This window comes from Tenrec ecaudatus, chromosome 3 (assembly GCF_050624435.1).
Source record: "Tenrec ecaudatus isolate mTenEca1 chromosome 3, mTenEca1.hap1, whole genome shotgun sequence".
Lineage (NCBI taxonomy): Eukaryota > Metazoa > Chordata > Mammalia > Afrosoricida > Tenrecidae > Tenrec > Tenrec ecaudatus.
In genome coordinates this window covers 148,539,531-148,566,965 of record NC_134532.1, presented here as the reverse complement: position 1 = coordinate 148,566,965, position 27,435 = coordinate 148,539,531, and the positions used below count along the sequence as shown (strand labels likewise).

The window sequence follows — 27,435 nt, the reverse complement described above, 5'->3', positions numbered from 1 at the left end:
GAATACGAACCAAAGAAATACATAGTCAAATACAATGGAAACACCAGTGCTGGTGGCGTAGTGGTTATGTGTTGGATTACTAACCTCAGGGTCAGCAGTTTGAAACCACCAGCAGCTCTTTGGGAGAAAACCAAGTTTTCTACTCCTGTAAAGAGTTACATTCTTGGAAACCCATAGGGACAGTTCTACCCTGTCCTATAGGGTCACTATGGGTCACAATCAACTTGATGGCAGTGAAAAAAACCAAACAAACGAAAGTTAAAGGATTACACTTACTGCTGGTGAGTATGTGGTGACCCCAATGTGCTCAGTCCTGGGAAGCAATGGGGCAGTATGTGCCACCCCTTAAAATATTCACACCTTTTGACAAAGGACTCCCATTCCAAGGATATATCCTCAGGCAATGTATAATAGAAAAAAATTTAATATGTGCACAAAGTTATAAATCATAGGTATTTAGAATAATGAAAAGCTGGAAACAAGTAACTCTTTAAAAATGGGTGAATGGCTGAATAAATTATAGTGCATAATAAAAGTAAAAATCAATAATTATGCAGGAGCATGGGGACGTATTTATAACTAGCTATGAATTGAGAAAAAGGTCAACCATTATATTATAAACACTGAAATTATGACAAGTAAGAAAAAATACATAAGAGATATAGTCCATACGTTTGTGTCGTGGGATGATATAAATAATTTTTTATAACTTTCTTTTATCAGTACCTCATTTTTAATAAATAAAAGGAAAACATGAGGGGACTATGTTACAGTGATGGGCTTTGAAATGCAAAAGATTTATGAAGTGTCTGAACTGAGGAATCATACACCCAAACACAGAAGCCAAAAGGAAAAACATTGTTCACAGAGGATTCTGATGCATGACGTTTCAGGATAAAGTTCTATCCATCCACGCAGAAGGAGGACATTTCAGCCATCAGCTCAGCATGGCTGATGAGGCAGCCTGGGGGGTCGAAACCGGCTGTTGTCAGGGCATGCCTGCACTGTGGCAGCCGCTGTCGTCGGTGGTGGTGGCCGGTGGGTCATCTGAGGGGCTGCCTTCCAAGCTGGACTGCTCCACCAGGCGGAAAGCCTCCAGGAACTCGTTGATGTCGATGAGGCCGTCCTTGTTGAAGTCAATGCTCCGAGCGAGGTCACATATGCAGTCGTCCGTGAAGTTGATGTTCATGTGAGAGCTGAACAGTTTCCAGGTCTGCCTGAACTCGTCCAGGGAGATGAACCCTTACGAGAGAGAGCAGGGCACCTCAGTGAGTGAGAATGGGATTTAATGTCCATTTCCCCTGACATCTTTGCAATGTAACCTGCTGACTGCTGTCAGCAGGGTGGAGACATCGAAGACCAACTAAAACCTCCATAGATTTTCTAGTAGCTCATTCAACTCCCAAGAGGATGAAACACACATGCATACACACACACACACACACACACACACACACTGATCACCAATAATTCTCAACTGGGGCGATGATACTCTACCCTAGGGGACATATGGCAAGGTCTGGAGACATGTTTATTGGTATGTCTGTGAAAGGGGTGCTACTGGCATCCATTGATAAAGTCAAGGATGCAACTAAGCATCGTGCAATGCACAGGATGCACCCCTAAACAAAGGCTCATCGGGCTTACAGTGGCAATGGGGCTGCTGCTGAGCATCCCCCGCCCCCACAAGGACGTTCTGCTGGTGTAAAGCTCTGGACACATGCATCTATACTCATTTGATTCTCTTTTAAAAAGGTATCAAGATCATTCAGTGGGGGAAAGAACACTCTTTCAATAAACAGTACGGGAACAACTAAGAAATCTACCTGCAAAAGATAAATTTGGACGCCTACCTAACATCATATTTTTAAAAATTTACTCAAAATGCATTGGCAATCTGACTGTAAAAGCTAAAACTACAGAACACTTAGAAGAAAACATGAGTGTAAATCCTTGTGACTTTGGATTAGGCATCAGTTTTCTAAATATGACACCACAAGCACACGTAAGAAAATAAAAAATACATCTATGGAACTTTATAAAAATTCCAAACTTCAAAGAATGTTTTCAAGTGCAGGAAAAAGTCTTCCCAAATAATGGGGAAAATATTTACTAGTAACACAAGTATATCTGACAAGGGTCTAGCCTTCAGAAAATATGACGAACCCTTTCGACTCAACAACAAAAAGATAAATAGTCCAGTTCTAAAATGGGCAAAAGATGCAGAGAAATGTTTCCCCAAAGAAGAAACACAAATAGACAAAAGGAAAGCAGTAAATATATGAAAAGATGATCAATATAATTGAACATTATGGAAACAAGAATCCTCACACCCTCTAGAGTTTTATAACCACACAGAGAGAAAAGAATTTTTGGTAAGGCTATGGAGTGATTGAGACCTTACATAATGCTGATGGGGGTATAAGACAGGATAGCCAGTGTGGAAAACAGTTTGGCAGTTTCTCAAGAGTTAAAGATAGAATTAGCATATTACCCACTCCACTCTTGGACACACACGCACACATATGCAAGAGAACGGAAGACACCTGTTCACCCCAAAACTTGTACACAAATATTTATAGCAGCAGACTCATAGTAGGAAAGCAACCCAATGCTTGTTGAATAATTGGAAAAAAAGATATATCCATACCAAAGAATCTCATTCAACCACAAAGAGGAATAAGGCTCTGCTACATGCTACGACCTGGGTAAACCTGAAAACATTATGCTACATAAGTGAAAGAATCTTCATACAAGCGTCACACATTGTATGATTCGAGTTATGTGAAATACGTCTAAGCAGGCCAGGCCATTCCGTTAGAAGTGGTTGCCAGGTGTTGTGAGCTGGGGTATCTTCTTGGGAGGACGAAATGTTCTAAAATGAATTTGTGGTGATAGTTACACAGCCTCGTGAATATGGAAAACGCCTCATATGTACCTGCCAACTAGGTGAATTACATGGTAGGTGAATTGCACCCTCATTTAAAAAGAGTAATACCATTTTTCCCCCAAAAGCTTTTGGACCAATGGAAGCAGCAGGGCGAAGTGTACACACGACTCCTTGTGCATTTAGTGTGACTTCCTGTGAATCTATAATTGTTTCAAAATTCAAATGTTAAAGGCCTTTGGGGTGAGACTGCAGAAGCCTCGGTGGTCTAGGCCCTCTGCGTTGCTTGTCTCTTCTTTAATGCACTCGCGTGGGACCCCACATCTAGTCACTATTCTCTCTACGGGGAGCCTGTTGGTCGTCATTCTGCAGGTCTGCCTCCTTTCCCCGCACCCCTTCTACCACAGTGGTTAGTTGCTTGGATGGTTCATGTGCCTTTCTAGTTCCTGCTACTGATCAGCAAGACAGGTACTTAGTTTCTTCCTAAACTGCTTGAGTGGAGGGTTAACTAAACAGAAAGAAGGCTGTACTGAAGATGGAGCGGTGAAACGACCACATGTGTCTCCTGAATGCATTACCTGAATGATCACTATCTATGGTCCTAAAGATGGTCTCCAGGTCAGATCGGTTTCGATACAGTGTCTCCAGCAAACTTGACTGTATGTTCTGTAAGAAGAAAAACACCTCATTTCCCTTCTATATCTTCTTTTGTGGCTTTGTCTCCATAAGATGACTAACACACGTCAACTCTGAGAACAATAGATGCTTGAAAAAAAGTGGAAGCCAACTCTCCACCCCACTCTGCCTCTTCTACATATCAAAGAATTTAAAGGTTTAGGAAGTACCTAGCCCAGGGTCTTAGATACACTATACATTCAGCCCATACTTAGCCAGCAAATGCATTTCTAAGGGGGCAGGCAGTATGGTGCCAAGGAAAGAAAGCAGCCCCGAAGCTAGCAGAGTTGGGTGTGCGTGCCTGTCCTACAATTTAGAGCAGACAGGTTTCTTAACCTCTCTAAGCGGCATCTAAGCATGACCTACTGCCATCGAATGGCTTCTTGCCCATCGTGAGCCTGTAGGACAGAGTAGAACTGCTCCATAGTTTATGAGACTACAAATCTTTACCGTAGCAGACAGCCTCATCTTTCTCCTGGTGGGTGTGAACTACCAACCTTCCTGTTAGCAGTCCAACACTTAACCCACTGTGCCACCAGAGCTCCATGATCTAAGCATAATAGCTCTAAAGTGGAGCTGATAGCATTCATGATTGTATGACGCCACCCAATGGGATTGAACAGCAGAATTGTATGTGAACGGATCTATTGGAATGTGTAAGCTATGTTAATAAAATATTATTTTAAAATAATACTAAAATAAAACCAAATAGGTCAAAATAATAATAATAGTAATGCCTCCCTTTTAAGGGGATTGTGAGGATTAACCTAGGCCACATATGTAAACCACTTAGCCAAAGCCTTATGCACACAAACTCAGCAAAGAGCTGTTGCCTTTTCTCACCTAGCCTCCCTTTAGGATTCCCAAGATTTTGTTGTTTCTGATTCAAAGTTCTCCTAAGGTCTTTCGGGGCCCATGATCAATCACACCATTACCTCCCGGCTCAGCTGTTGCTTGACCAGGCCCTCCAGCCAGGACTTGTACTCCAGCAGGCTCTCCGGGGAGCTGCTCACCAGCTGTGGCCTCAGCATCCGCCAGGGCAACCCAAGACGTAGCACAGACTCCACAGCGGTCGCCCAGTCACTCAGGGTGATGAAGCCTACAGAGAAGAGGTACGGGGTTGACCCATCACCTATAGAGCTAGTGTCTTCCCTCACAGTGTACGCATTTGAATCCTGACAGCCTCTCCATACATAACAGCCATCATGGGTTATTGCTGCTCACGGCAGAGTCGTCTGCATACTAGGACTGCCGGATAAAGCGCAGGCTGTTTAGACATTCAATTAAGACTGACTATGCACCAAGAATTGCAGGGAGTAAACAAATGTTAACAATTATTTGTGATTTATCTAAAATTCACATTCAAAGTGCTCTGTTTTTTCTTCGCTCTTGGAAATCTCACAAGACTTATGAAGTTAATAGCATACCACATTATACATAAAAAGCATCAGTTGCTTAAATATTTTCAAACCTCCTAAATCCCTCAGATGAGGAGGGGATTTCCAAGAGGTCATGGAAAAACAGCATCAAAGGGCATGGCATTTGCCCACAAACTTTCTGAAGCCCCTCTTGTAGATTATTAATGGAAACGCCTTGGCAGAGAGAGCAGATGGCGTGAAAAGACGTGGCTGTGAATTTGTGAATGTCACGGCTCTGCCTCCACGGGGCTCTCTTTGACTTGATGCATCTTACCAGTCTGACCCGCATCATGCTTCTGAAATTCACCCAGAAGATCTGAGGAATGAGCAAATAATTTTTCTCGAAGAGCTCCCAGGGCTGACTCCTCTACTTTGCTAATCCTGGGACAGGAGAGAAAGACAAACAGTAAGTTCCCGAAAGAAAAGCCACAGATTTTTACCAAATTTCTCCTCTTTCTTAGCTTCTCAAGAGCTCAGTCTGTGGGAGAAGACTGCTAGCTCTCATTTCTCCCCAGCCCCCACTGCCAGTTTCCCCATCTGTGTACAGATAGGATGTGTTGGCAGAGTGCTGTTTTGTCCTTTCTAGTGACTAGGTTCTCTAGAACAGGGCTCCTCAAACTTTTAAAACAGGGGGCCAGTTCAGACCGCTGGAGGGCCGGACTACAGTTTTTAAAAAAACTATGAACAAATTCCTATGCACACTGGATGAGTCAGCTGCTAAGCAGAACAGGCAGTGGCAGCAAAAACACCCAGCAGGCTGGATAAATGTCCTCGGCGGGCCACATGTGGCCCGCGGGCCGTGGTTTGAGGACCCCTGCTCTAGAAAGACCACCTCTGTGGGCAAGTTTTCCAGGCCTTAATTCCCCATCTGTAAAAGAAGCACAGTCATGGTGCCTGCCTCAGGGCTGCTATAATGATGGACAGGCGAATTACTGATCCACGGAATCATCAGTCATCCTCTGTTATCACCATGCCTTATAATTTATTGGTGTGTTAAAAAGCCACAAGGTTAGACTTAATGAATGACAAAATAATACGAATCTGGTATTAATTATTAGTATTAATTCGACTTCATGGATAATAGGTCAAAAAGTAATGCTGGGCACATTTGGCCCAAAGTAAGTGTTCAGTAAATATCTGTAGTTGAGTGAACAAGACTATTGAAAGTACCCCAAAGCAAATATCACAAAAACAAAATATTTCAATTATGCTTTGGTTGATGAAGACCTGACCTCCCTTGAAGGTTGAAAATGTTTAGCATAACCGTCCTTAACTTGACTTCTCAGCATCTTGGTACTGCATGTCAGCATATGGCTTTTCAAACCCCTCACGTGTTTAGGGACCACTGGTTTGGCAGACCACTAAGAAGTTTCTGGCACACTGTAGTCATAGATAGTTCTCATGCAGGGCTATGGTGTGACAATGTCCCCAGGAGCTATAAGAATGTCAGGGCGTATAAGGACCTCTGTCGCTAGGTCATGCACAGCACACATTAAGCACTTACTGAATGCATGGGTCAGCTCATTAATCTTCCACCACCCACTGGATGGGGATGCTCCTTAGCAAGATCATCACACACAGAGGAAGAAAGGGGCCCAAGGTCACAACGCTAATAATGAGTGTAGCCAGGAATCAAGTGCTGGCAGCCAGACTCCAGAGTAGTTCCGCTACTCTTGTGAGAAGGTGAGATAAACCAGTAGTAAATGGATTCTGAATGGGGGAGTGGTACTCTAAGACAGTGGTTCTCAACCTGTGGGTCGTGACCCCTTGGGGGGGGGGAGGGTGTGTGTGTGTAGAATGACTCTTTTACAGGGGTTGCCCGATTCAGAACAGTAGCAAACTTACACTTTATGAAGTAGCAACGGAAATAATTTTATGGTTGGGGGGTTACCACAACATGAGGAACTATATGAAAGGGTTGAGAACCTTAGGAAAGTTGAGAACCACTACTCCAAGAAGACAATGTGGCCTTGGGTTTGTGGCTGTTAAGAAACTGGTTATGGCTACTCAGAGGTCTTTCATTCCTTATGTCTAAATTCTTCGTTGTGCTCACATCATTGACCTCTGGATAAATTAGATACTGTCCGTGGATTGAGCCTCTGACTTATAGACAGACCATGGATGTGAATAGCCTCACTATCATGCAAAGTGCGTTGGAAAATGGATTATTGCACCTTATGATTTAGTTTTTAATATTTTCTACTTTTTTTGACTGAGGTTTTTCTGTTTTACTTTGTTATTGTTGTTAGGTTTTTGTGGTAGCTTGTTTGTTTTTTTTTGTATTATTTTGTGTATATGAAATCCAAAACCAAAAACCAGACTCACTGCCATTGAGTCCCTGGTGAACTACGGGGCAGGGTGGACTCACAGGGTCGCTGCCCCTGTAAGTGTCATAGTCTGTGACTCTGCAGAAGTAGAAAGCCTCACTTCCCTCCCACGGAGCAAGCAGCGGTTGATTTTAAGCTGCTGACCTTGCAGTTGGCAGCCTGGTAATGAGTAGCCATCATGCAAGGGAAATCTACAGAGACAGTAACTGGTAAGTTACTGTAGGTGGTCTCTTGGGGCCACAGCGGGGTGGAGGTGGAGGCGGGAGGCTAGGAATGGGGAGCTAATAACTATGAGTACAAGAAAGAAGAAAATGTTCTAAAATTGATTGTGGTGATGATTGTACCACTCTTCTTGATACAATTGAACTATTGATTTGTATGATATGTGGATTATGTGCCAATAAAACTACTTGTAAAAAATTCTGGAAGGGAAAAAAGTATTAGGTGTTTGTACTCGAGGTAATGAAGTTGATGCGCACTTCACAGAACTGAGCATCCTTTGTCTCACTGAGGTGCATACGCTTTTTTAGAAGCCTTTGTGTTATTTGTAGGAGCCCTTAGTGATTCCTTTAGTGAGGATGAGTTGTTGGTGGTGGTGCCATCAGGTGGTTTCGACTCATAGTGAACTTACGTATGGACAACAGAGCGAAACACTGACCAGTCGTGCCCTATCCGTCAGTGCAGCCTCCACACTTTGAGATTCCATCTCGGCAGAAGGCAGTACTGCACAATCATTAAGGGTGCAGGCTCTGCAGTCAGACTGCCCAGGTCAAAGCTATTAGCACCACTTCCTAGCAGGGTGCCCATGGACCAGCCAAGCGTGATTCCTCGAAATATGTGCAAACTCATCTACAAAGTTCAAATTAATACTATTGATTTCATAGTTCTTTGTGGGATAGTAATCTAAATCTTTATAATAGCACTGGGTATGCGTTAAGTGCTCAGCTACAGTCAGAACTCAGAATCGTTCTGACAGATATCATTGAAAGACTGTAACTTGCTTCCTTACCACCAAGAAAGGGTCATTGTTAATAAATATGCACATTGAAATCTCTCTGTCAAATTGCCATAGACCTTGGCTATGGTTTATGGGCATAACAAAAGTCCTTTAAGGAGGTACAAAAATAGAAGGGCAATCCTGGGCTGGTGAACTGGTATTATAGACTTTACCAAAGCAAAGATCCATCCAGTGAGAATAATTTCTGCAGGAAGCAAATGTGTTGCTGCCATTGAAGATGAGAGACTTTAGAGTAGAAGAGAGGAGAAGTCTGCTGCCATGTCTATTCTAGATCATTATATTGACATAGCTGATTTTTGAGTTCTTACTTAGAGTTTGATAAATGTCATGACAGATGACACTTTAAAGATAAATCTTTGTAATTCTGTTTTTCCGAAAAATCATCTTGTAATGTCTTGCCTTTGCCTCATGGTCAGCTCATGCGTTGCCTTGTTAGCTTGATACTGAACGATATGTGGGGTCAAGGCTGGCCCCAGTTTGACGTAGGCTCCTCTGTTACTTCCAACTTCATAGTAGTTGGAGGCAGAAAAGATGGTTAGCACCTGAATTGAAATAGAAGAAAGACAATTATGCACTTTCACTGAGATGCCTTTCACACCCAGCCCCATATGTTGGTGTCATTTGGTTGATTTCAACTCGTAACAACCCTTGTATGACAAGGTAGAATTGACCTATAAGAGTTACTAGGCTGTGGAGTTGGGCGGGAAGTTACTAGGCTGTAGTCTTTACAGAAACTGGTTGCCAGGTTTCTCCAGCAGATGGTTAGGTGAGTTAGAATTATTCACCTTTCCTATATGGGCCTGCCCAAGTTCATGGGCTGCTACTACCCCTTGTACCATTTTGAGGCTACTTTTAAAAGTCATTAATGTGTTTAGAGTCCCCCAAAGAGTAGAGGAGGGAGTAAGGATCCTTAATTCATTCTCTGAGGCAAATATACCCTAATGCTAAAACATACCACAAGAAAAGAAAACTAAAGACCACTATCTCTTTTGAATATAGAAGTGAAACAAAAAAAAACCACTATAGACTAGGATCCCAACGCATATTAAAAGCATTATACAGTGTGACCAGGTTGGGTTTATTCTAGAAATGTAGGAATGGTTCAACGGTAGAAAAACCCATCGACGTAATACCCCTCATGAACTGAACAAAGGAAGAGAGCCACATGGCCATCTCTAGGGATGTGGAAAGTGCGTTTGATGGAACCCAGCCCGCTTTCTTGATGCCAACTCTAACGTAGACTGGAATAAGATGGGAAACCTTCAACATAATGCAGGGCACATACGAAAAGTCAACAACCAACATTATTCTTAGTGGAGAAAGACTGGGCACATTCCCCTGCAATTGAGACCTAGACAAGCGTGCCCGTTCTCACCATTTGTATTCAATATTGTGTTAAAAGTCTAACCCAAACAATAGAATAAGAAAAACAAAGGGTATCCAGAGTGAAGAAGTAAAATGATCTCTATTCATGGACACAACACTATGGCTAGAAAATCTTAGAGTACACCCCCCCCCAAAAAAAATACAGAGCTAATAGGTGAATGTAGCAAAGTTGTAGGGTACAAGGTCAACAAACAAAACTTAGGTGGGGTTTTATACATTAACAATGAGAAATCTGAAGGAGAAAGTAAGACAATTTACAATAGCATTTAAGAGGATTCTTAGGAATAAACCAAACCAGGAATGTAAAGGATTTACAAAATAAAATAATAAAACATTGTGGAAAGCGATTTAAGAAGACTTGAATAAGCAGAAAATTCTTCCAAATTCATGAACTGGAAGACTTAATAGTGTTAATATATTAACATACTACTCAATTCAATCTACAGATTCAACAAAATGCACATCATTCAAGGGTTCCCCCTTTTCCCTGGCACCCTAGTGGATTGAACTGTATTTCCCCCAATATAGGTCAGCTTGTTTGAGTCATGCTTCTCCATGGTTTGCCAGAGGTAGGATGACTCAATCATCCCCACATGGTATGTGATCTCATCAGCTATCAGCTGTAATGGGATTAGAGGGGATGCAACGCTCTTACAGCCCTGACACAATGCCAGGGAGTCTCTCTAAGGTGGGACCTCTGCATCACCTTTGCTCCTACAAGAAAAAGGGAGAGAGGTGCAAAGGAGGAGGAACTTGACTACCACAAAGAAAGAAGAGCTCAGAACAGAGGGTCCTTTCGACCCAGGGTCCCTGTGCTATGGGGAAGCAAAGGGGAAAGTTGATGTCAAGGAACATGGAAAACTCCAAAGTACACTGGGTCTCTAGCCCACAGATGTTGACAGGAAACAAGGACCTTTCGCCCAAGTCAACAGAGAATAAAAGCCTTGCTCTAGAGCTGGGTCCTGATTTGGAATTCCAGCATCCTACATTGTGATATTATTAATTTGTTGATTACAGCCAAACACTGTAGAATCTCTATTAGAGTAGGCTCGGGGCCCTGGTGGCATAGTGCTAATGTGTTGGGCTGCTAACTGCAAAGCTCGGAGGGAGAAAGACGAGGCTTTGTACTCCCGTAAAGAGTGACAGTCTCAATCCCACAGGGGCAGTTCTACCCTGTCCTATAGGGTCACCATGAGCAGGAATCAATTTGATGACTGTTTTTGGGTTAGATAACTAAGATACTATTTAGCAAAGCATTTCTTACATTAGTTGATAATAAGCCTTTTTCTTCCACATGAAAATCTTTGATTCTGAGGAACACTACTTGAGAAATGCTGCCCTAACTTAGCATTAAGGAAAGTCCACTGCCATTGAGTTGATTCTGACTCACGGTAAGATTACATAGCGTTTCCAGAGTGATCAATCGTTAGGGGAACAGTCAGCCTCATCTTCCTGAGGAGTGGCTGCTGGGTTTGAAATGCCAACCATCTTGCAGTTGGCAGCTTTTCCCACAGCATCACCAGAGCTCCACAACATGGCATGAGGTTGGGCAAATACTGTAGGATTTGCCGAATCTGAAAACTTAGTGAGACAATCCTGAGTCCCAGTGTACTGTTCTTTAGGGCCACTTGAGACCTAACACGAAATCATCTAACTTAACGAATAGAGATGTAGGTGGCAAACTTTGGGCCATATTTCCAGACATGCAATGGGATCATATCTACCCTAATCTCAAGGCATTAGTGATGGTGGCCTCAATCAAATTCTGAGTTATTAAAGAGGCTACAAAAGTCATGAGCAAAGCAATTAAAAGGGCAATTGAAACTCAAATGATCTTAATCCATGGTTTATAATGAAGGACACTCTACTCTTCAATCTTTAGAGTTGGAACATTATAACATCAACTGGCTCCACACACCCAAAAGCATGCCTCATGGTAAGTGCCCAACATATTTTTTCTAACTATAAATATTAATTTATTACCATATTTTTCTAACCATAAATATTAATTTATTATCTGGATAAAGTGTATTGCCATGTTAAAGAAGGCTCATCTAACCTCCCCGTCCCTCAATACCCCGCTGGAAAAATTGGCAAACCTAGTTTGAGCAAGTAGGTCACACATATAAGATGTATTAGATTGTTAGAACCCAACAGCCTTGCGTCCCTGGGACCTGAGGTGATAGGCAGGTCTGAAAGGCCTAAGGACCATGCTTGTGCCACGTAAGCGTGGGATGCCGCCGAGGGTCCACCCACCTTGCGGTTGTGGCAGAACTCGTAGCCTTCGGATTTGCACTCGTGAGAACGGATCAGAAACTGCAGGTTGTGTTTCTGCAGCAGTTGTTCTGTCACATTTGGCCCAAAGTAACAGCCACCTCCTCGGACAGTGTTAGCCCTGCAGCCCTCCTGTGCCATTGGGTCACTCCACAGAATATCTACCACCTAGAAAAACAAGAGATGCCTTTCATTCCTGGAAAGTAGACGAATATTCATCCTGAGTCATTCTGAGAAGAGAATGTTATTGGGGGGAAAATGAACCGAAGACATTCCCATGCAATCAATATTTCACCTACATTGATATTTTGGACCAGTGAGGTTCCAAAACTTTAAATATTTTTGTTACTCATTGTGTTAGTCCGGGTTGACTAGAAAAACAAATTCATAGACACTTATATGTATACCAGAAAGAGCTTTATATCAAAGGTATTAAGAGAACATCCCAGCCCAGTCCAGATCAAGTCCATAAGTCTGATATTAGCCCATATGTCTGATACTAGTCTATAAATTCCTCTTCAGACTCATGAACACATGCAATGATGCTGAATGCTGAAAGTTTACAGGCCAGTGGGTGGGTATTGTTGTGGATCCAATGGTGGTGGAAGCATCTCAGTGCTGGCGTGGGTCTCCACATGGCTCCTCCAGCTCCAGGGCTCTGGCTAGATTAGCATAACTCCATGTTGCTTGTTAGCAGGAATGGCGAACAGAAAGAGTGGGTCTGGCCTCCAGTGAGCTATTTATTTATCTCCATAGTGCCTCCAAATGAGGTCATCAAGCTGTGACTAAACTCTACCCCTTCACTCAATATTCTCAAGTTGACACCAGATTATATAACGATCACACTCATTAAAAGTCTCTCTGGAGGCCCTGCGTGGTGCAAACAGTTAAACACTCAACCACTAGCGACAAGCTTGGTGGTTTTAACCCAGTCAGAGGCACCTTGAGAGAAAGGCCTGGTGACTTGCTTCTGCGAGGTCACAGCCTTGAGAGCCTATGGAGCAGTGTGTTCTTAGACACATGGGTCACCGTGAATCAGGACTGACTCAACAGCAACTCATCATATTTTACACGTATCTATCAACTGACAGCTATAGATTCGGTTAATGTGTCTATAACAACACAAACAATATTTTACTGCAGTACATTTGTTTGTCTGCACGCACAGATACACAGACTACAGACTCACAGCCACAGGAATGGACACATGACTAGTGGGTTTTAATTGAACCTTGGTGGCTCAATTAAGCGCTCAGCTGCTAACCAAACAATCAGCAGTCCTAATCCGCCACCCTCTCGTCAGGACAAAGATGTGGCAGTCTGCTTCTGTAAAGCTTTGTAGTCTTGGAAACCCCAGGGGCAGTTCTCCTCTGCCCTTCATGGAGCTGTGAGTCAGAATCAAATTCGATGGTTAAGGTGAGACCGTGTATGGACCACAGCACTGGGTTTGGTTTTGGAGTTGGACAAACGCAGGAGAGGGCATTCACCAAATCCAAAACCAAAGCCACTGCTATGAAGCCGATTTTAGCTCATAGCAACCCTATTGGACAGGATAGAACTCCGCCAGGGTGTGCCGGGCTGGACATCTTTATGGGGGAAGAGAGCCTCATCTGCCTCCCGCAGAGTGGTTGATTGGTTCAAACGGTTGTCTTGCAGGTAGCAGTCCAACATGTAACCCATTATGTCACCAGTGTTCCCCAGCCATGTCCTTAGGGTTGAATTGACTTTGCCTGAGGAGGGCAGCTCTTCCTCGGTCATCGTTTGAATGCCTTCTGACACGAGGGAGCCCTGGGGGCAGAGTGGTTATGATTTGGCCTACTACGGGAAAGGTCAGCAGTGTGAAATCACCAGGCACTCCGCAGGAGACAGAGGTGCCTTTCTACTCCCGTAAAGAGTTACAGTTTCAGGAACCCACAGGGGGAGTTCTTCCCTGTTCTGTACAGTTGCTCTGAGTTGGAGTTTTCTGACCTGAAGGGCTCATCTTCTGGCATCATCGCTGATAACATTGTCCTTGTAATCATTAAGTTTTCAATAACTGACAAGGTTTCAATGCTGTCCCCGGGGGCTGTCAGTGGCTAATTCTTCTGAAGCCCACAACCCATTCCTTCTTTGTTGTCTGTTCTTAGCCTGGAAGCTCTGTCCACTTTTGGGGGACCCCGCTGGTCTTTGAAATACCAGTGACGTAGCCTTCAGCATCTCAGCATCACACAAGCTGCCAGAGCACAACAAGCTAATAGGCAAGTGGTGGCCCAAACTACCTAGAAACAGAGAAACAACCCAATCTGGCTGATGTCCACTTCCATGTGTCGTTGCTGTTGATGTGGGGTGCACGGAGCCAGTCCCAACCCTATGCACCACGCAAGGAGGCACGGTCAGGTCCTCAGCCATCTTCAGAATTGTTCTGTATGAGCCTGTTGTGTAGAGACTGTGTCCATCCATCTTCTCGAGAGTCTTCCTCTTTTTTTAGCTAACCCTCTACTTTACCAAGTACACGTCTGTTTCCAAGGACTCGGCTCGCTGACAACGCACGAGACGTTTCTGAGACTAAATTTCACTCTCCTCATTCCTGGCTGTACCTCTTCCACGTCAGATTTGTTTATTTTTCTGGGAATCTTTGAAACTTTGAACACGCTCTCTTTTCTATTATTTTAGTGGGGGGCTCAGACAACTCTTACCATAATCCATCCATTGTGTCAAGCACATCTGTACATTTGTTGCCATCATCATTCTTAAAACATTTGCTTTCTACTTGAGCCCTTGGTATCACCTCCTCATTTTCCTCCTCCCTCGTCTGTCCCCCTTCCCTTATGAACACTTGATCATTTATAAATTATTGTTATTTTGTTATGTCTTACACCGTCCGACGTCTCCCTTCATCCACTTTTCTATTGTCCATCCCCCAGGGAGGGGGTTATATGTAGATCCTTGTAATCGGTTCTCCCTTTCCACCTCACCCTCCTCCCACCCCGCCTCCCCTACCCCCAGTATCGCCACTCTTAGCACTGGTCCTGAAGGGATCATCTGTCCTGGATTCCCTGTGTCTCCAGTTCCTATCTGTACCAGTGTACTACACCAGAAACAAATGCTTCAGCTTTTCTTCGGTCTTCTTGATTCATCGCCCATTTTCACATCAGTACGAGGCGATCTCCTGGAGGGTCCCTGAGACAGAATCAAGTTGATGCAGCGAGTGAGACTCCACCTTGCAGAGCACATTTCAGCATCTCTTCTGACAGCATTTTGGTCTTTTCTCTCTTCTGTCTTTTCAATGACTTTTTCCTTTTGTCATGGATGACGTTCTTGATATTATCCCATAACTTGTCAGGTCTCTGGCCATTAGTATTTGTGTTAGAGCAGGTTGACCAGTGAAACAAATCCAGGGACATGCATGTATGTATAAGAAAGAGCTTTATATCAAAGAGTAATTGGATATTAAGACACTATCCCCCCCAAAAAAGAAAGTATCCCAGTCCAGATCAAGTCCATAAGTCTGATATTAGCCTATATGTCAGCTACAAGTCTATAAATGTCTCTTCAGACTCTTGAACACATGCAATGATGCTGAATGCAGTAAGATCACAGGCCAGTGTGTGGGGAGTCTTGTGGATCCAGTGGCAATGAAAGGATCTCAGTGTTGGCGGGACTCTCCACATGGCTCTCCAGCTCCAGGGCTCTGGCTGCCATCGGCACAGCTCTATGTGCCTCGTCAACAGTAATGTCAAGCAGAGAGTGTGGTCCTCCTCCCAGGAAAAAAAGAGGAAGTTCCCAGAATCCACCTGATGGGTGTTACCTTGTGACTTGATTGACATTCCACCACCCCTACATTCTATTTATTAAGTTGACATGAAATTATGTAACTACCACAGTATTCAATGTTTCAAATCTGTTCTTCAGATGTTCTCAAAATTCAGGTGAATTTGCTCAAAGTTATATTTAAGCTCTTTTTTGTATGGCATTATTTTAATTTTCTTCAGTTTCAACCTGAACTTACATATGAGCAACTGATGGTCCGCTCCACAGGCAGCCCCCGACCTTGCTTTGGCGATTGATATTGAGCTTCAGATACAGTCAATTTGACTCCTCGTGAGATCCGTGTATATAGTCGCTGTTAATGTTGTTGAACAAAGGTATATCCAATGAAGAAGTCACTAGCATTGCAAAATTCTTACCATGTAATCTATAGCTTTATGTCTCTTAGGAAGATCATATTTCCAACTATTGTTCCTGTCTCTTCATTTCTAGTTTTTGAATTCCAGTCACCACTATCAGAGTGTCTTGATTGCAAGTTTGATCAATTTTAGCCTGAAGAAGTTGGTAGAATTCTTCAATCTCTTCATCACAGGTTTTAGTGGTTGGGGTGTGGAGTTGAATACTAGTGGAATTAATTGGACTTCCTCACAGGCACAGAGATATCCTATCACAGACAGCATTATACTTCAGTACAGATGCTCAAATAGATATTTTTGACAATAAATGCAATGCAGTTCTTCTTGAATTTGTCATTCTGGCAGAGTAAACCATAGATTGTCTGATTCACAATGGCTGATAGCAGTCCATCCAAGGATATTGATCTTTATGTGTCTCATTTCATTTTAAAGAATTTCCAATTTTTCCAGATTCATATTTCATACATTCCACACTCAACTTATTACTGGATGTTTGCAGCTGTTTGTTTTCAATTTTGAGTTATGCCCCTCAGCAGGTGAAGGTCCCCAAAGCTCTGTTCCATCCACTTTATTAAGGTTAACGCTACTTTGAGGAGACAACCCTACCCCAGTCATATTTTGACCTGGGGGGCTCATCTTCTCGTACGACATCAGACAGTGTTCCACTGCTGTTAGCAGGTTTACAGGGGCTCATACCCCTGCAGTGGAACCCCTACTACTTCTTCATAGTTTGTTCTTCTAGGAGTTCTGATAAAACTTGCCCACGTAGCTGGCTCTGCTGGTATTTGAAATATTGGTGGCACAGCTTCCATCAGCACAGTGACAAGCCAGCCACCACAGTAGGAAAAAACTGACAGATGAGTGGTGGACGTGTTATGTTAGGAGACAACATTTTCTAGGCTAACAGTCATGCACTATGACTGGCAACTGCAGTTTAAGTTGTCAATGATTTCATTTTACTAGAGTCCACAATCAATATTCATGAAAGCAGCAGTCAAGAAATCAAACGATGTATTACAGTGGGCTATTAGGCTTCACATCATCTCTGTAAAGGGTTGAAGATCAAGGATGTCAACTGGAAGACCTGACCCAAGCCAGTTTATTTTCAATCATCTGTATACATAAGAAAATAGGACAGTGGAGAATATTGATACATTTGAACTGTGATGTTGACAACAAAAATTGAAAGAGCCTTTAAGGAATAGTGCCAAAAGTACAAGCAAACCTGTCTTGGAAGAAATACAGCGAAATGCTCCTTAAAGACTTGTATGATAATGCTTTGTCTCACATGCTTTGGGCCTGCTGTCAGGGTAGACCAGTCCCTGGAAAAGGACCTCATGCTTGGTGAAGTACAAGGCCAACATAAAAGAAGACTATCAAGAAGATGGATTGACACAGTGGCTGCAACAATGAGCTCAGACATAAGGAGAGTTGTGAAGATGACCCAGGACCAGGCGGTGTTTCCTTCTGTCATCCACAGCACTGCGATGAGTCAGATCTGAAGTGCCAGCACCTAACAGGCAGGAGGGACCGGAACGTGGAGAAGGACATCATGCTTGGTAAAGCAGAGGGTCTTGGGGTGGGGGAAGAAAGACCTTCAATGAGATGGATTCACACAGTGGCTGCAACACTGGGCTCAAAGAGAGCAAGGAGTCTAAGGTTGCTGCAGGGCTGGGTCGTGTACTGCTGTGATGGGGTGGATTCGGGTCAGGAATCGCAACAAAAATAGGCCAGCATATGATGATGTATCTTCTACCCAACTCCTCTTATTTTTCCTTCTCAATCTTTTTCTTTTTCCTTTTCTCCCTGATTTTGGTTCAATAGTGGAATACATTCTTGGAGGTCAATCTTGGTGAAAGCTCAATAAATGAAACAGATAAAAGGGAGTTGCTTCCGTTGACAGCTATGATCCCTGTCAGTGTTGCAGCCACAAGTCCAAGAGGCTGGCACGACGTAGTCCATGAGCCCCTTTCACTGTTATGGATGTTATGTTAGGAGACGTTTGCCAGAAGCACATGCTGTCCTGCAACATTCACAAGGCCCAAGGAAATGCAGTCCAAGGAAAACACAATCCGATATCTCCATTCTTCATGTAATTTGACATTTTAATGAATGTACAGAGGTTGGTCTGTTTCCTTAGCTGTTTGAACATAATCCTGTTCTTGAAAACAAACAAACAGAACCCACTGTTGCGGTTCATTCTGATCATGGAGACAGCATGTGTGCAGAGTAGAAGTGATTCGCAGGGTTCTCATGCCCATGGCTTTAGGAAGCAAATCACCAGGCCTTGCTTTCAAAGTGTCTTGGAGTGGGTTTGAACCACCAATCCTTCCATTAGAGGTCAGGCAGTTAACCATGTGTGCTAGCCTCTTGCTATCATTACTCACAGGGAACCCTGGTGGCCTAGTGGTGATGCTAAGTGGGCTGCTAACTGCAAGGTCATATGTTTGAAAGCACCAGCCTCTCTTCCAGAGAAAAACAAGACTTGTACGCCCTCAAAGAGTTACACTCTCGGGAATCCCACAGAGGCAATTCTACCCTGTCTGGTAGGGTCGCTATGAGCCGGAATCCCCTTGATGACACTGAGTTTTATATTGTGGTGTTGTTGTTACTCAGGAACGTACCAAGCACCGGCCACTGGCTTCTTACACACATAACCCAGATGAAATGATTGGATGTATCTCAGCGGTTGCCACCTAACATTTTCCAAAATTTCCTTTAAAAAATTGCACTTGATTGGTCTGCATTGGCATTAAAGCCCAACTGATCATGCAGAGAGAATGTAAACTAAAGGCCTCATCACTTTCCTTGAAGTTTTTCTAGCCTCAGACTTGGCCTCGACGCCTCCTCTTTCTCTCTGCCTTCTATCCAATCAATTGCCAAGCCTAGCTCATTTTCACTGTTAATGCATCCTTTCACTCTTTCTTCTATTTTGAACCATATGAATGGGTTGGGCCATATGAATGGATGTGTTTACCGATCAAAAAGGGCGGAAGCAGCCCACTTGCTGATTCACAGAAGACAGCATGGAAGAAGCATCCAGTGAAGTATGCCTTACCATCTTTTTAAAAAAATTATTTTATTGGGGGCTCGTACAACTCTTATCACGATCATACATCTATCCATTGTGCCAAGCACACTTGTGCATTTGTTGCCATCATCATTCTCAAAACATTTGCTTTCTACTTGAGCCCCTGGCATAAGCTCATTTTCTCCCTCCCTCCCTTGTGAACCCCTGACAATTTATAAATTATTATTTTGTCATATCTTACACTGTCCAACATCTCCCTCACCCACTTGTCTGTTGTCCATTCCCCAGGGAGGGGGTTATATGTAGATCCTTGTAATCGTTTTCCCTCTCTACCCCACCCCCCTTTGTCCCTCCCAGTATCGCCACTCTCACCACTTGTCCTGAAGGGATCATCCACCCTGGATTCCCTGCATTTCCAGTTCCTATCTGTACCAATGTACATCTTCTGGTCTAGCCGGATTTGTAAGGTAGAATTGGGATCATGAGAGTGGGGGGAGTAAGCATTTAAGAACTACAGGGAAGTAGTATGTGTGCCTTACCTTCTTACCCATGATGCTGGCTCACCAAACAAGGGTTCCCAGGCAGTGTGGCTCTCCAGCTCCATCTCGCCATGCTTTGCAAAGCTCTGGCTTTACAAAGGTAGCAGCTTCTAGCTACCAGTTCAGTGCCTCCACCATTTGTGCCACCCAAGGATGCCATGAGTCAACAGACAGAGAAATACTCATCTTTCTAGAGTCCTTGAGGGCGCAAACGGTGATGAGCTCAGTTGCTAACCCACAAGTTAGAGAATGGAGTCCACCCAGAGGTGCCTCAGGAAAAAGGCCTGATAATCTACTTCCCCCAAAATCACCCATTTAGGAACCCTATCGATTCCCCTCTGACACAGAATCCACTCCACAGCAGTATTCCTTGTTATCACAGCCTTATGGGTGTCCTAGAGCCTTGGTTGTGAGTGCAGTGGGTTAGGGCCTGGGCTGCTGGTAACCTCAAGGTTACTAGTTCGAAACCACCAGACACTTCAGGAGCAAGATGAGGCTTTCTACTCCTATCAAGATGTACAGCCTTGGACACCGCAGAGCACAGTTCTACTCTGTCCTAAGGGTTCATTATGAGTCAGAATAGACACCAAGGCACTGGGTTTGAGTTATCGAGTGCTTTAACATCAGGGGGGAAAGGTCAACAAAGGGATAATGGGCCTATATTAAATCCCTAGTACTTCCCGATGGCAGCCAAGTTCAAGAAGTAGCACCTGGCCACAACTCACCTGCTTCCACTCCTCCTGAGTGGGCTCCGGCAGCTCCCTAGTGTCAGCGTCCACTTTGGCCCCGGAAGGCAAGGGCTCCCCCTTCTGGATCACTGGGAAACCCGCCTGCTGCCAGCACCTCTCCAGCTCCAGGTCCACTGAGCGTTGCACCTGCCAGGAGAGGGTCTTCTGGTGCAGGGAGGCGCTGCTGGGAATGCTGGAGGAGCGGCCAGCCTTGCCACCTCTGTGAGAGCCCAGGTGCTGGGGCGAAGAGGGGAGAGAGCGGCTTTGGGGGAGGAACCAGGGGGAGGGTCTCCCTGGAGAGCTTGTCTGCTCGGCTTTTCTCGTGTCCTCCACCCGTTTGTCGGTCTCCTTTCTGGTTTTGCATCTCAGGGTGGAAACAACCTAAAAGTGTCCAGAAAAGAGACAGATGCAGGGATGAAACTCTAATTCCGCTCCGAGTCCCAGTGGGTCAGTGTCGCTCGGGCCAGCGCTGAAGTGCTGGGTGTGGGGACCATGAATGTCTGGTCCTTGACAAGCCACGTTTAGAAGCGGAACCTTCCGAACCTCTTACAGAACCGGGGGCGGTGGGGAGGAGGGAAAGGGTGTGTGCAAGGAATTTGTACTTGACCGCTAACTTTCAAAGGAGCCCTCACAACTAAGGGGTTATGCATTGAGCCCCAAACCGAGAGAGGTCAGTAATTCAACCACCAGCCTCCCCTGGGGAGAAAGAGGATGCGTTCCACTCCCGCCAACAGCTATCCTCTCAAAAACTCACAGGGGCAGTTCAGACCCCCGCCCTCGGGCACCAGAAGTCAGAATGGACTTGGTGGCAATGACTTTGAGGGCTTCTTTGAGGAACGTAAAGGTTGGTGTCTTGAATCTACCCATTGACACTGGCAAAGGAACTCTGTGAGGATCTGCTTAAAGCAGGCAGGCAGGCAAGGAAAGAAACAAAAAACCCCTGAAGCCGTCTACTCTAACCCATGGGGTCACCTGCGCTGGGACGGGCGCCACAGCACACAGAAGGGGGGGAGGTAGAAACCCCCTTCTGCATTGACATGGAAGGAGATGGTATCCCCAGTCCCTTGGTTCTCCTGATGGCAGCCATATGCTCGGCAGTGTGAGCATTTCAATGGTGTCAATTTGATACTGCCAGGAACTTGCATTTTCTATGTCTTTACTTTGTAGTTTCAGTTTTCAAAGTTTTTGAATGTTTCCTCCCCCCACCCCCCCAAATTATCATGATCCCAATTCTACTTTGCAAACCTGGTTAGACCAGAGGATGCACAGCGGTTCAGTTGGGATCTGGAAACACAGGGAATCTAGGACAGATGAACCCCTCAGGACCAACAGTGAGAGTGGTGACACCCGGAGGGAAGGGGTTGTAGAAAGGAGGAATCAATCTTGGGGATCTACATACAACCTCCTCTCAGGGGGATGGGCAACAGGAAAGTGGGTGAAGGGAGACGCCGGGCAGTGTAAGATAAGATAAAACAATAATTTATAAATTATTAAGGGTTCATGAGGGAGGGGGGAGCAGGTAGGGAGTGGGGGAAGGAAAATGAGCTGATTCCAGGAACCCAAGCGGAAAGTGAATTTTGAGAATGATGAGGGCAACGAATGTATATGGGTGCTTTACTCAATTGATGGATGTATGGATTGTGATAAGAGTTGTATGAGCCCCAATAAAATGATTTATATATAAAAAAGAGTTGATACTTATCCTTTTTAAAGTCTTGCTATGTGAAAATAGTGAGGGTGGCATTCTTAAAGGAAATACAATTAGCGTGTTCCTTTGCCGGGAGATTCAGGAGACATCACTCCCCTCCTTCGGACATGGTGGCAGAAAAGGGCAGTCACTAGAGGTGGGCATTCCACTGCTGGGTGAAGCAGAGAGTCAGCCCAAACCAGGGAATCCCCTCCGGGACGACGGCTTCGTTTGGTCACACACGACGTCACAGTGAACCGAAGGAAGCCAATGGGAGGAAGACGAACCACACCACCATTGATCTTACAACTTGGGAATTTAAAAACAACAAACAGCTCGGTCTCCCAGATCATTTGAGAACCGCTCCCCTATGTCATGGTCTTCCTCTGGGAGCCTATGGTTCTTAGGCTTGAATGGGAAAGAACAAATGTCTCAAAAAGGCAAGTCCTTCGTGACTTTGCTGTCCTGACAGCCGTGCTAAGCGAAGGGGAAGAAATGGAGCAGTGTTGGTGAGGGAAACCGGGACTCTTGCTGTAGGGCAGCGCCGCTGCACAGTGTTTCCCAGCAAGCACCACGTCCATGGCCTCTCTTTTGAGGATGGAGGGCAGGTCAGGGGAAGAGGGCACTTCATTTCAGCCTGGACCAAATCGGGAAGATACTCTTATCAAAGTTAGGGTTTCGAAAACAAATAATCAGATTATTGAGAATGAGGGAGGTCAGAGTGGAGACCCCAAACCCATCTGTAGACAATTGGACATCCTCTCACAGAAGGGTCACAGTGGTTTCTTCAAAAATAAATAAGGAGAGGAGCTGGTGCCAGGGGCTTGGGTGGAGAGCAAATGTTTTGAGAATGTTGAGGGCAATGAATGTACAAATGTGCTTTACACAATTGATGTGTGTATGGATTGTGATAAGAGTTGTAGGTGCCCCTAACAAAATGATTTTTTAAAAATTAGAGAACCATTCCTCCCCAGGGCTGTGGTTTTTGTTCAGCCACAGAAAAGAAGCTGTTGTTAAATGCCTTCCCAAGGTTCCAACTCTTTCATGTCTACATAATAGAATGTAATTCTCTGCCTAGGACAGCTATTCCAGGGGGGCAGCAAGATGGGCGGACGCAGTGGCTGCAACCGTGGGCTCAAACAGAAGACCAGTTGAGAGGGTGGTATAGGACTGGGTGGTGTTCTGTTCTTGTATGCGGGGTGGACTTGAGTCAGAACCACCCCATGGTACCTGTCAACAACATCTGTTCTCCCATGCGTTGCTGGGTGGATTTCTGGACATAGATGTTTGCATTGGAAAATTTGCAGCTCTGCCTGCCCCTCCCAAGGAGTTTTCTTCTTCTTCCAACATTGAGTTTGGTGGCAGGGACACACAACTTGTCTTTTAGTCAGTAGTCCACAAGGAGCCCTACCACACTGGATAAATGAGACTTGAGTCCTGAAACCTTGAACTTTTCGGGGGATGTCGTTATGGAGTGAGACTTGAAGGGAGATGTATAGTTTTCATGTCCCTATTATATTTAAACTGAGGTTACAAGAAATTGAATGATTCAAGATCACAAAACTATAAATAGCAAAATCAGAACTTTTGTCCATTTCTATCTGACATCATGGGCAGTGGGTTAGCCATTCACCATACAGACTTGGGAAAAAGGAGAAATCCTTCCAGAGTTGGATTTACATAGCAAATATACCATTTGCCACCAAATTGGTTTCGCCCTCTTCTCTCGTAAGAAGGGAAAAGCAGGGGTTTTGCTGGGCGTATCACCAATCATAAGGGAAGACTGCATTTTCAGACTCCTTTTTAGTAGGGAGGTAGCGAAGGATTCGCTTTTTGACCATTGGGCTGAGAGCAGAGCGAGATATACTATGTCTACAGTGTACCTTTAAGGGGGTAGATACTTCTTCCCTTTCTTCTATCTTATTGCCTGGAACCCCTATGTAATGGCAAGACATCTTGGGCCCTGCCATTGAAGGGATAGGATGGCACACTAGGGGTGTTGGAGTGACAAGATGCAAGAATTCTGGGTCCCTGGACAACCTATTTGTACAAAATTGCCATACCAGTCAAGACTTATATAGTCTAAGATTCAAATTCAGAAGTCTGATTCTAAAATTATGATCTCCCATTTCCATCTCATCAAACATAAACTTTTATATCAATTGGTGTTGCCTGAAAATGAAGCAGACTGGCTTACATGGCAATGAGTTCTCTGTCTTTGGAACTTCACAGTAGCATATTGTCAGGGATGTTGTAGCAGGGGTCCCTATGTGTAATGAAAAAAAACAACAACCTCACTGCCATCGAATTGATGCTGATGCACAGTGACCCTATAGGACAGTGGAGAACTGCCCCCTTAGAGTTTCTGAGATTGTAGCTGTGCCAGGAATAGAAATTCCTATCTTTCTCACTCAGAGAAGCTGGTGGTTTTGAACCACTGACCTTGTATCAGTCAGCAGCCTAACTCGCAACTACTATGCCACTAGGGCTCCTAATGTGGGAGGGGCAATTAGAATTTAAGTACCAAAAGGTATCATTCAACTGTGAGAATCTATGATTAAAAAATTAAAATGGAATCTTTGCTTTCTAGGTTTCCACTTCCAAAATGAAACCAAAATGTTGACATTGTTATTTGGTTATAATGCATTCTTTTCGCATCTTCCCAGTCCCTCATCACCAGAGGATTAAAAATGCCTTTGGGGCAATGGCCATCTCTGGTTGATCTTTCATCACTTCCAGCACCTCCCTTGCACATAACAAGCAGTCAAAACATATGAGGAGGACAGGAGGTATCATAAAGTTCGTGAAAAAAAATAGAATTGATAGATAACAAAATTTTCCCACAAATTTTTGAAGCCCCCCCCCCCATATAGAGTTCAACTCTTCATTTTTGGCACTACCAAGCACCTTCCAGGCAGGTAGTGGGCACTCAATACACATTGGTTGAGTTCATTTGAAGATTATATAATTTTTTACTGTATGCTCTTCAAATGACTCTAATTGAGAGATCTGAATTAGAAGTATCTTGGAAACCCACAGAAACTGTCCTCCCTGGTCTATTGGGTCACTATGAGTTGGAATCAACTCAGTGGCAGTGAGTGTAGAATAGGTATAGGTATAGTATAAGTCAGGTGTGGCAGATCCGTGGCACTCACTGCTATACTACCCTCTATTATCTCCGAGGCAGACATCATTAGTTGATCACAGGCATCATTAACTGATCACAGTTCACATGTGAATTCTCAGTCCTTCTCTATGCTCCTAGCAGCCATTCACCATGAAGTCAGCATGCAAGAGAGAATTCATTTAATCATGATGGTGAAAAGTGGGCATATTGGTGAATTTTGCATTATTTTATTCCTTAGTCGATACCTTGTGCCTGTCCAGTTTAGCCAGAAGCTCCAGGTCAGTCTTGTCTGACACACCCCCATGAAGAATCAGCACTTTCTCATCGATCAGAGTGGCCAGCGGAAGCCAAGAGAAGACATCTTGAAGTGTTTTTAGGATTTTCTTGCCATGCATCTGTTGGGAAAAGGTGGCATTGACAATATGTTAAGTTTCAAATAATTCACTCAATTTATTTGAACTAAGAGATGATTGCTTTAAAGAGCATTGTACCTTGTATTTATACATCACTTCCTTGGTGAAGCCATATCTGTATGTAGAAGCAAAAATAGATATTAAAATAAATATAATGACAATAGTTATGGCATGATCATATTTTGCTAAAAATACATGTTGTATATATGTATTTAAATATATAGAAAAGAGCCTGAAATGTAATCAGAAAATACTTACAACCATGACATCATGAGGTACAGTAATTATGAGGTATTATGATTTTTTCCTTTTTATTATCTGTATTTCCATTTTTATAATGCATATCTATATTTATATAATAAAAAGTATAGATTCATAAATCATTTTAAATAGCTTTATGGGACTAGTAAGATAATGTGTAAAACATTTTTGATGTATTTATTTAACATTGATATATTTGTATTGCACGTAAAAAATTAAACATCTATAAAAAAATTAATCATCTTTAAATAGATACCTAACACATTTGTATACGCACTGCAAGCAAACATCAAATACCAAAGATGGTTTTGTCCGTGTACCGTAAGTTCACCAGATGGTCCTCGTGGTTCCCTCGATTAAGATGGAATTCTTTGGGGTAAACCAACATGAAAGCAAACAGAACCATCAAGATCTCTACGGAATCCTTGCCTCTGTCCACAAAGTCACCGTTGAACACGTAAGCACGCTCTGGCGATGGAAGGCCATTCTTCCCACCAAGGACATAAATCAAAGAGGAGTTGAGAACAGGATAGCAAATCAGGTTAAAGCCAAATCACCTTTGACAGTAACAGCTGGCCCTACACCAACTCAGTGCTTTCTGATAAGCAATGTGTGTTTGGGGGTGGAGGTGGGAGGGAAGGGGGAAATCAGATCTCATATTTGTTAAATAGCTTACAAAAATATACTAAACTATATTTCTGTGCTGACTTGTATGTTGTGTATTTTCTTGTAGTAATATCCTTTACATCTAAGCAATATGTCAGCATTTGTTTAATGCATACATTGTTTAACCTTCAAAATTAAATCCTTGAGCAAAAGAAGTGGTTAAAACTTAACATTCATACCTTATGAAATATAAAGATTAAGTCATCCAGCTGGCCATGTAAATCTCCTGTCAAAGACAAAAACAAAGATATCAGTTCTGCAAAAAAATCATATCAATGTGAATGAGGAGAGTACAGAGTGGAGACCCAAAGCCCATCTGTAGAAAATTGGACATCCCCTTATTACAGAAAGGTCACAAGGAAGAGATGAGCCAGTCAGAGGGCAGTATAGCACTGATGAAACATACAACTTTCCTCTAGTTCTTTAATGCTTCCTCCCCCCACCCACTATTATGACCCCAATTCTACCTTACAAATTTGGCTAGACCAGAGCATCTACCTGGAGAGCTGGAAACACAGGAAATCCAGGACAGATAACCCCCTCAGGACCAATAATGAGAGTAGCATACCAGGAGGGGAAAAGGGAGGTGGGGGAGAAAGGGAGAACTGATTACAATGATCTACATATAACCCCCTCCCAGGGGAACAGACAATAGAAAAGTAAGTGAAGGGAGGCATTGGTCAATGTAAGACATGAAAAAAATCATATTTTATAAATTATCAAGGGTTCATGAGGAAGGGAGGGAAATAAATGAGGAGCTGATACTGAGGGCTCAAGTAGAAAGAAAATGATGATGGCAACAAATGTACAAATGTGCTTGACACAGCGGATGGAT

General features: G+C 43.7%; 1 protein-coding gene across 1 annotated transcript in view; it reads right to left on the bottom strand.

Moving 5' to 3' along the window:
• Window positions 1-988: 988 nt before the first annotated feature.
• The window catches only part of PPEF2 (protein phosphatase with EF-hand domain 2), a 38,485-nt gene continuing 12,038 nt past the window's right edge, over window positions 989-27,435 (bottom strand). Inside the window, exons 6-16 of the mRNA XM_075543553.1 lie at window positions 26,780-26,826; window positions 26,255-26,421; window positions 25,752-25,788; window positions 25,506-25,655; window positions 20,444-20,827; window positions 11,968-12,153; window positions 8,725-8,867; window positions 5,255-5,361; window positions 4,498-4,661; window positions 3,466-3,553; window positions 989-1,242 (exon numbers count right to left, since the gene is read on the bottom strand). Of these exons, the coding sequence (XP_075399668.1) occupies window positions 989-1,242; window positions 3,466-3,553; window positions 4,498-4,661; window positions 5,255-5,361; window positions 8,725-8,867; window positions 11,968-12,153; window positions 20,444-20,827; window positions 25,506-25,655; window positions 25,752-25,788; window positions 26,255-26,421; window positions 26,780-26,826 (1,727 nt within the window). The remainder of the gene's footprint in view (window positions 1,243-3,465; window positions 3,554-4,497; window positions 4,662-5,254; window positions 5,362-8,724; window positions 8,868-11,967; window positions 12,154-20,443; window positions 20,828-25,505; window positions 25,656-25,751; window positions 25,789-26,254; window positions 26,422-26,779; window positions 26,827-27,435) is intronic.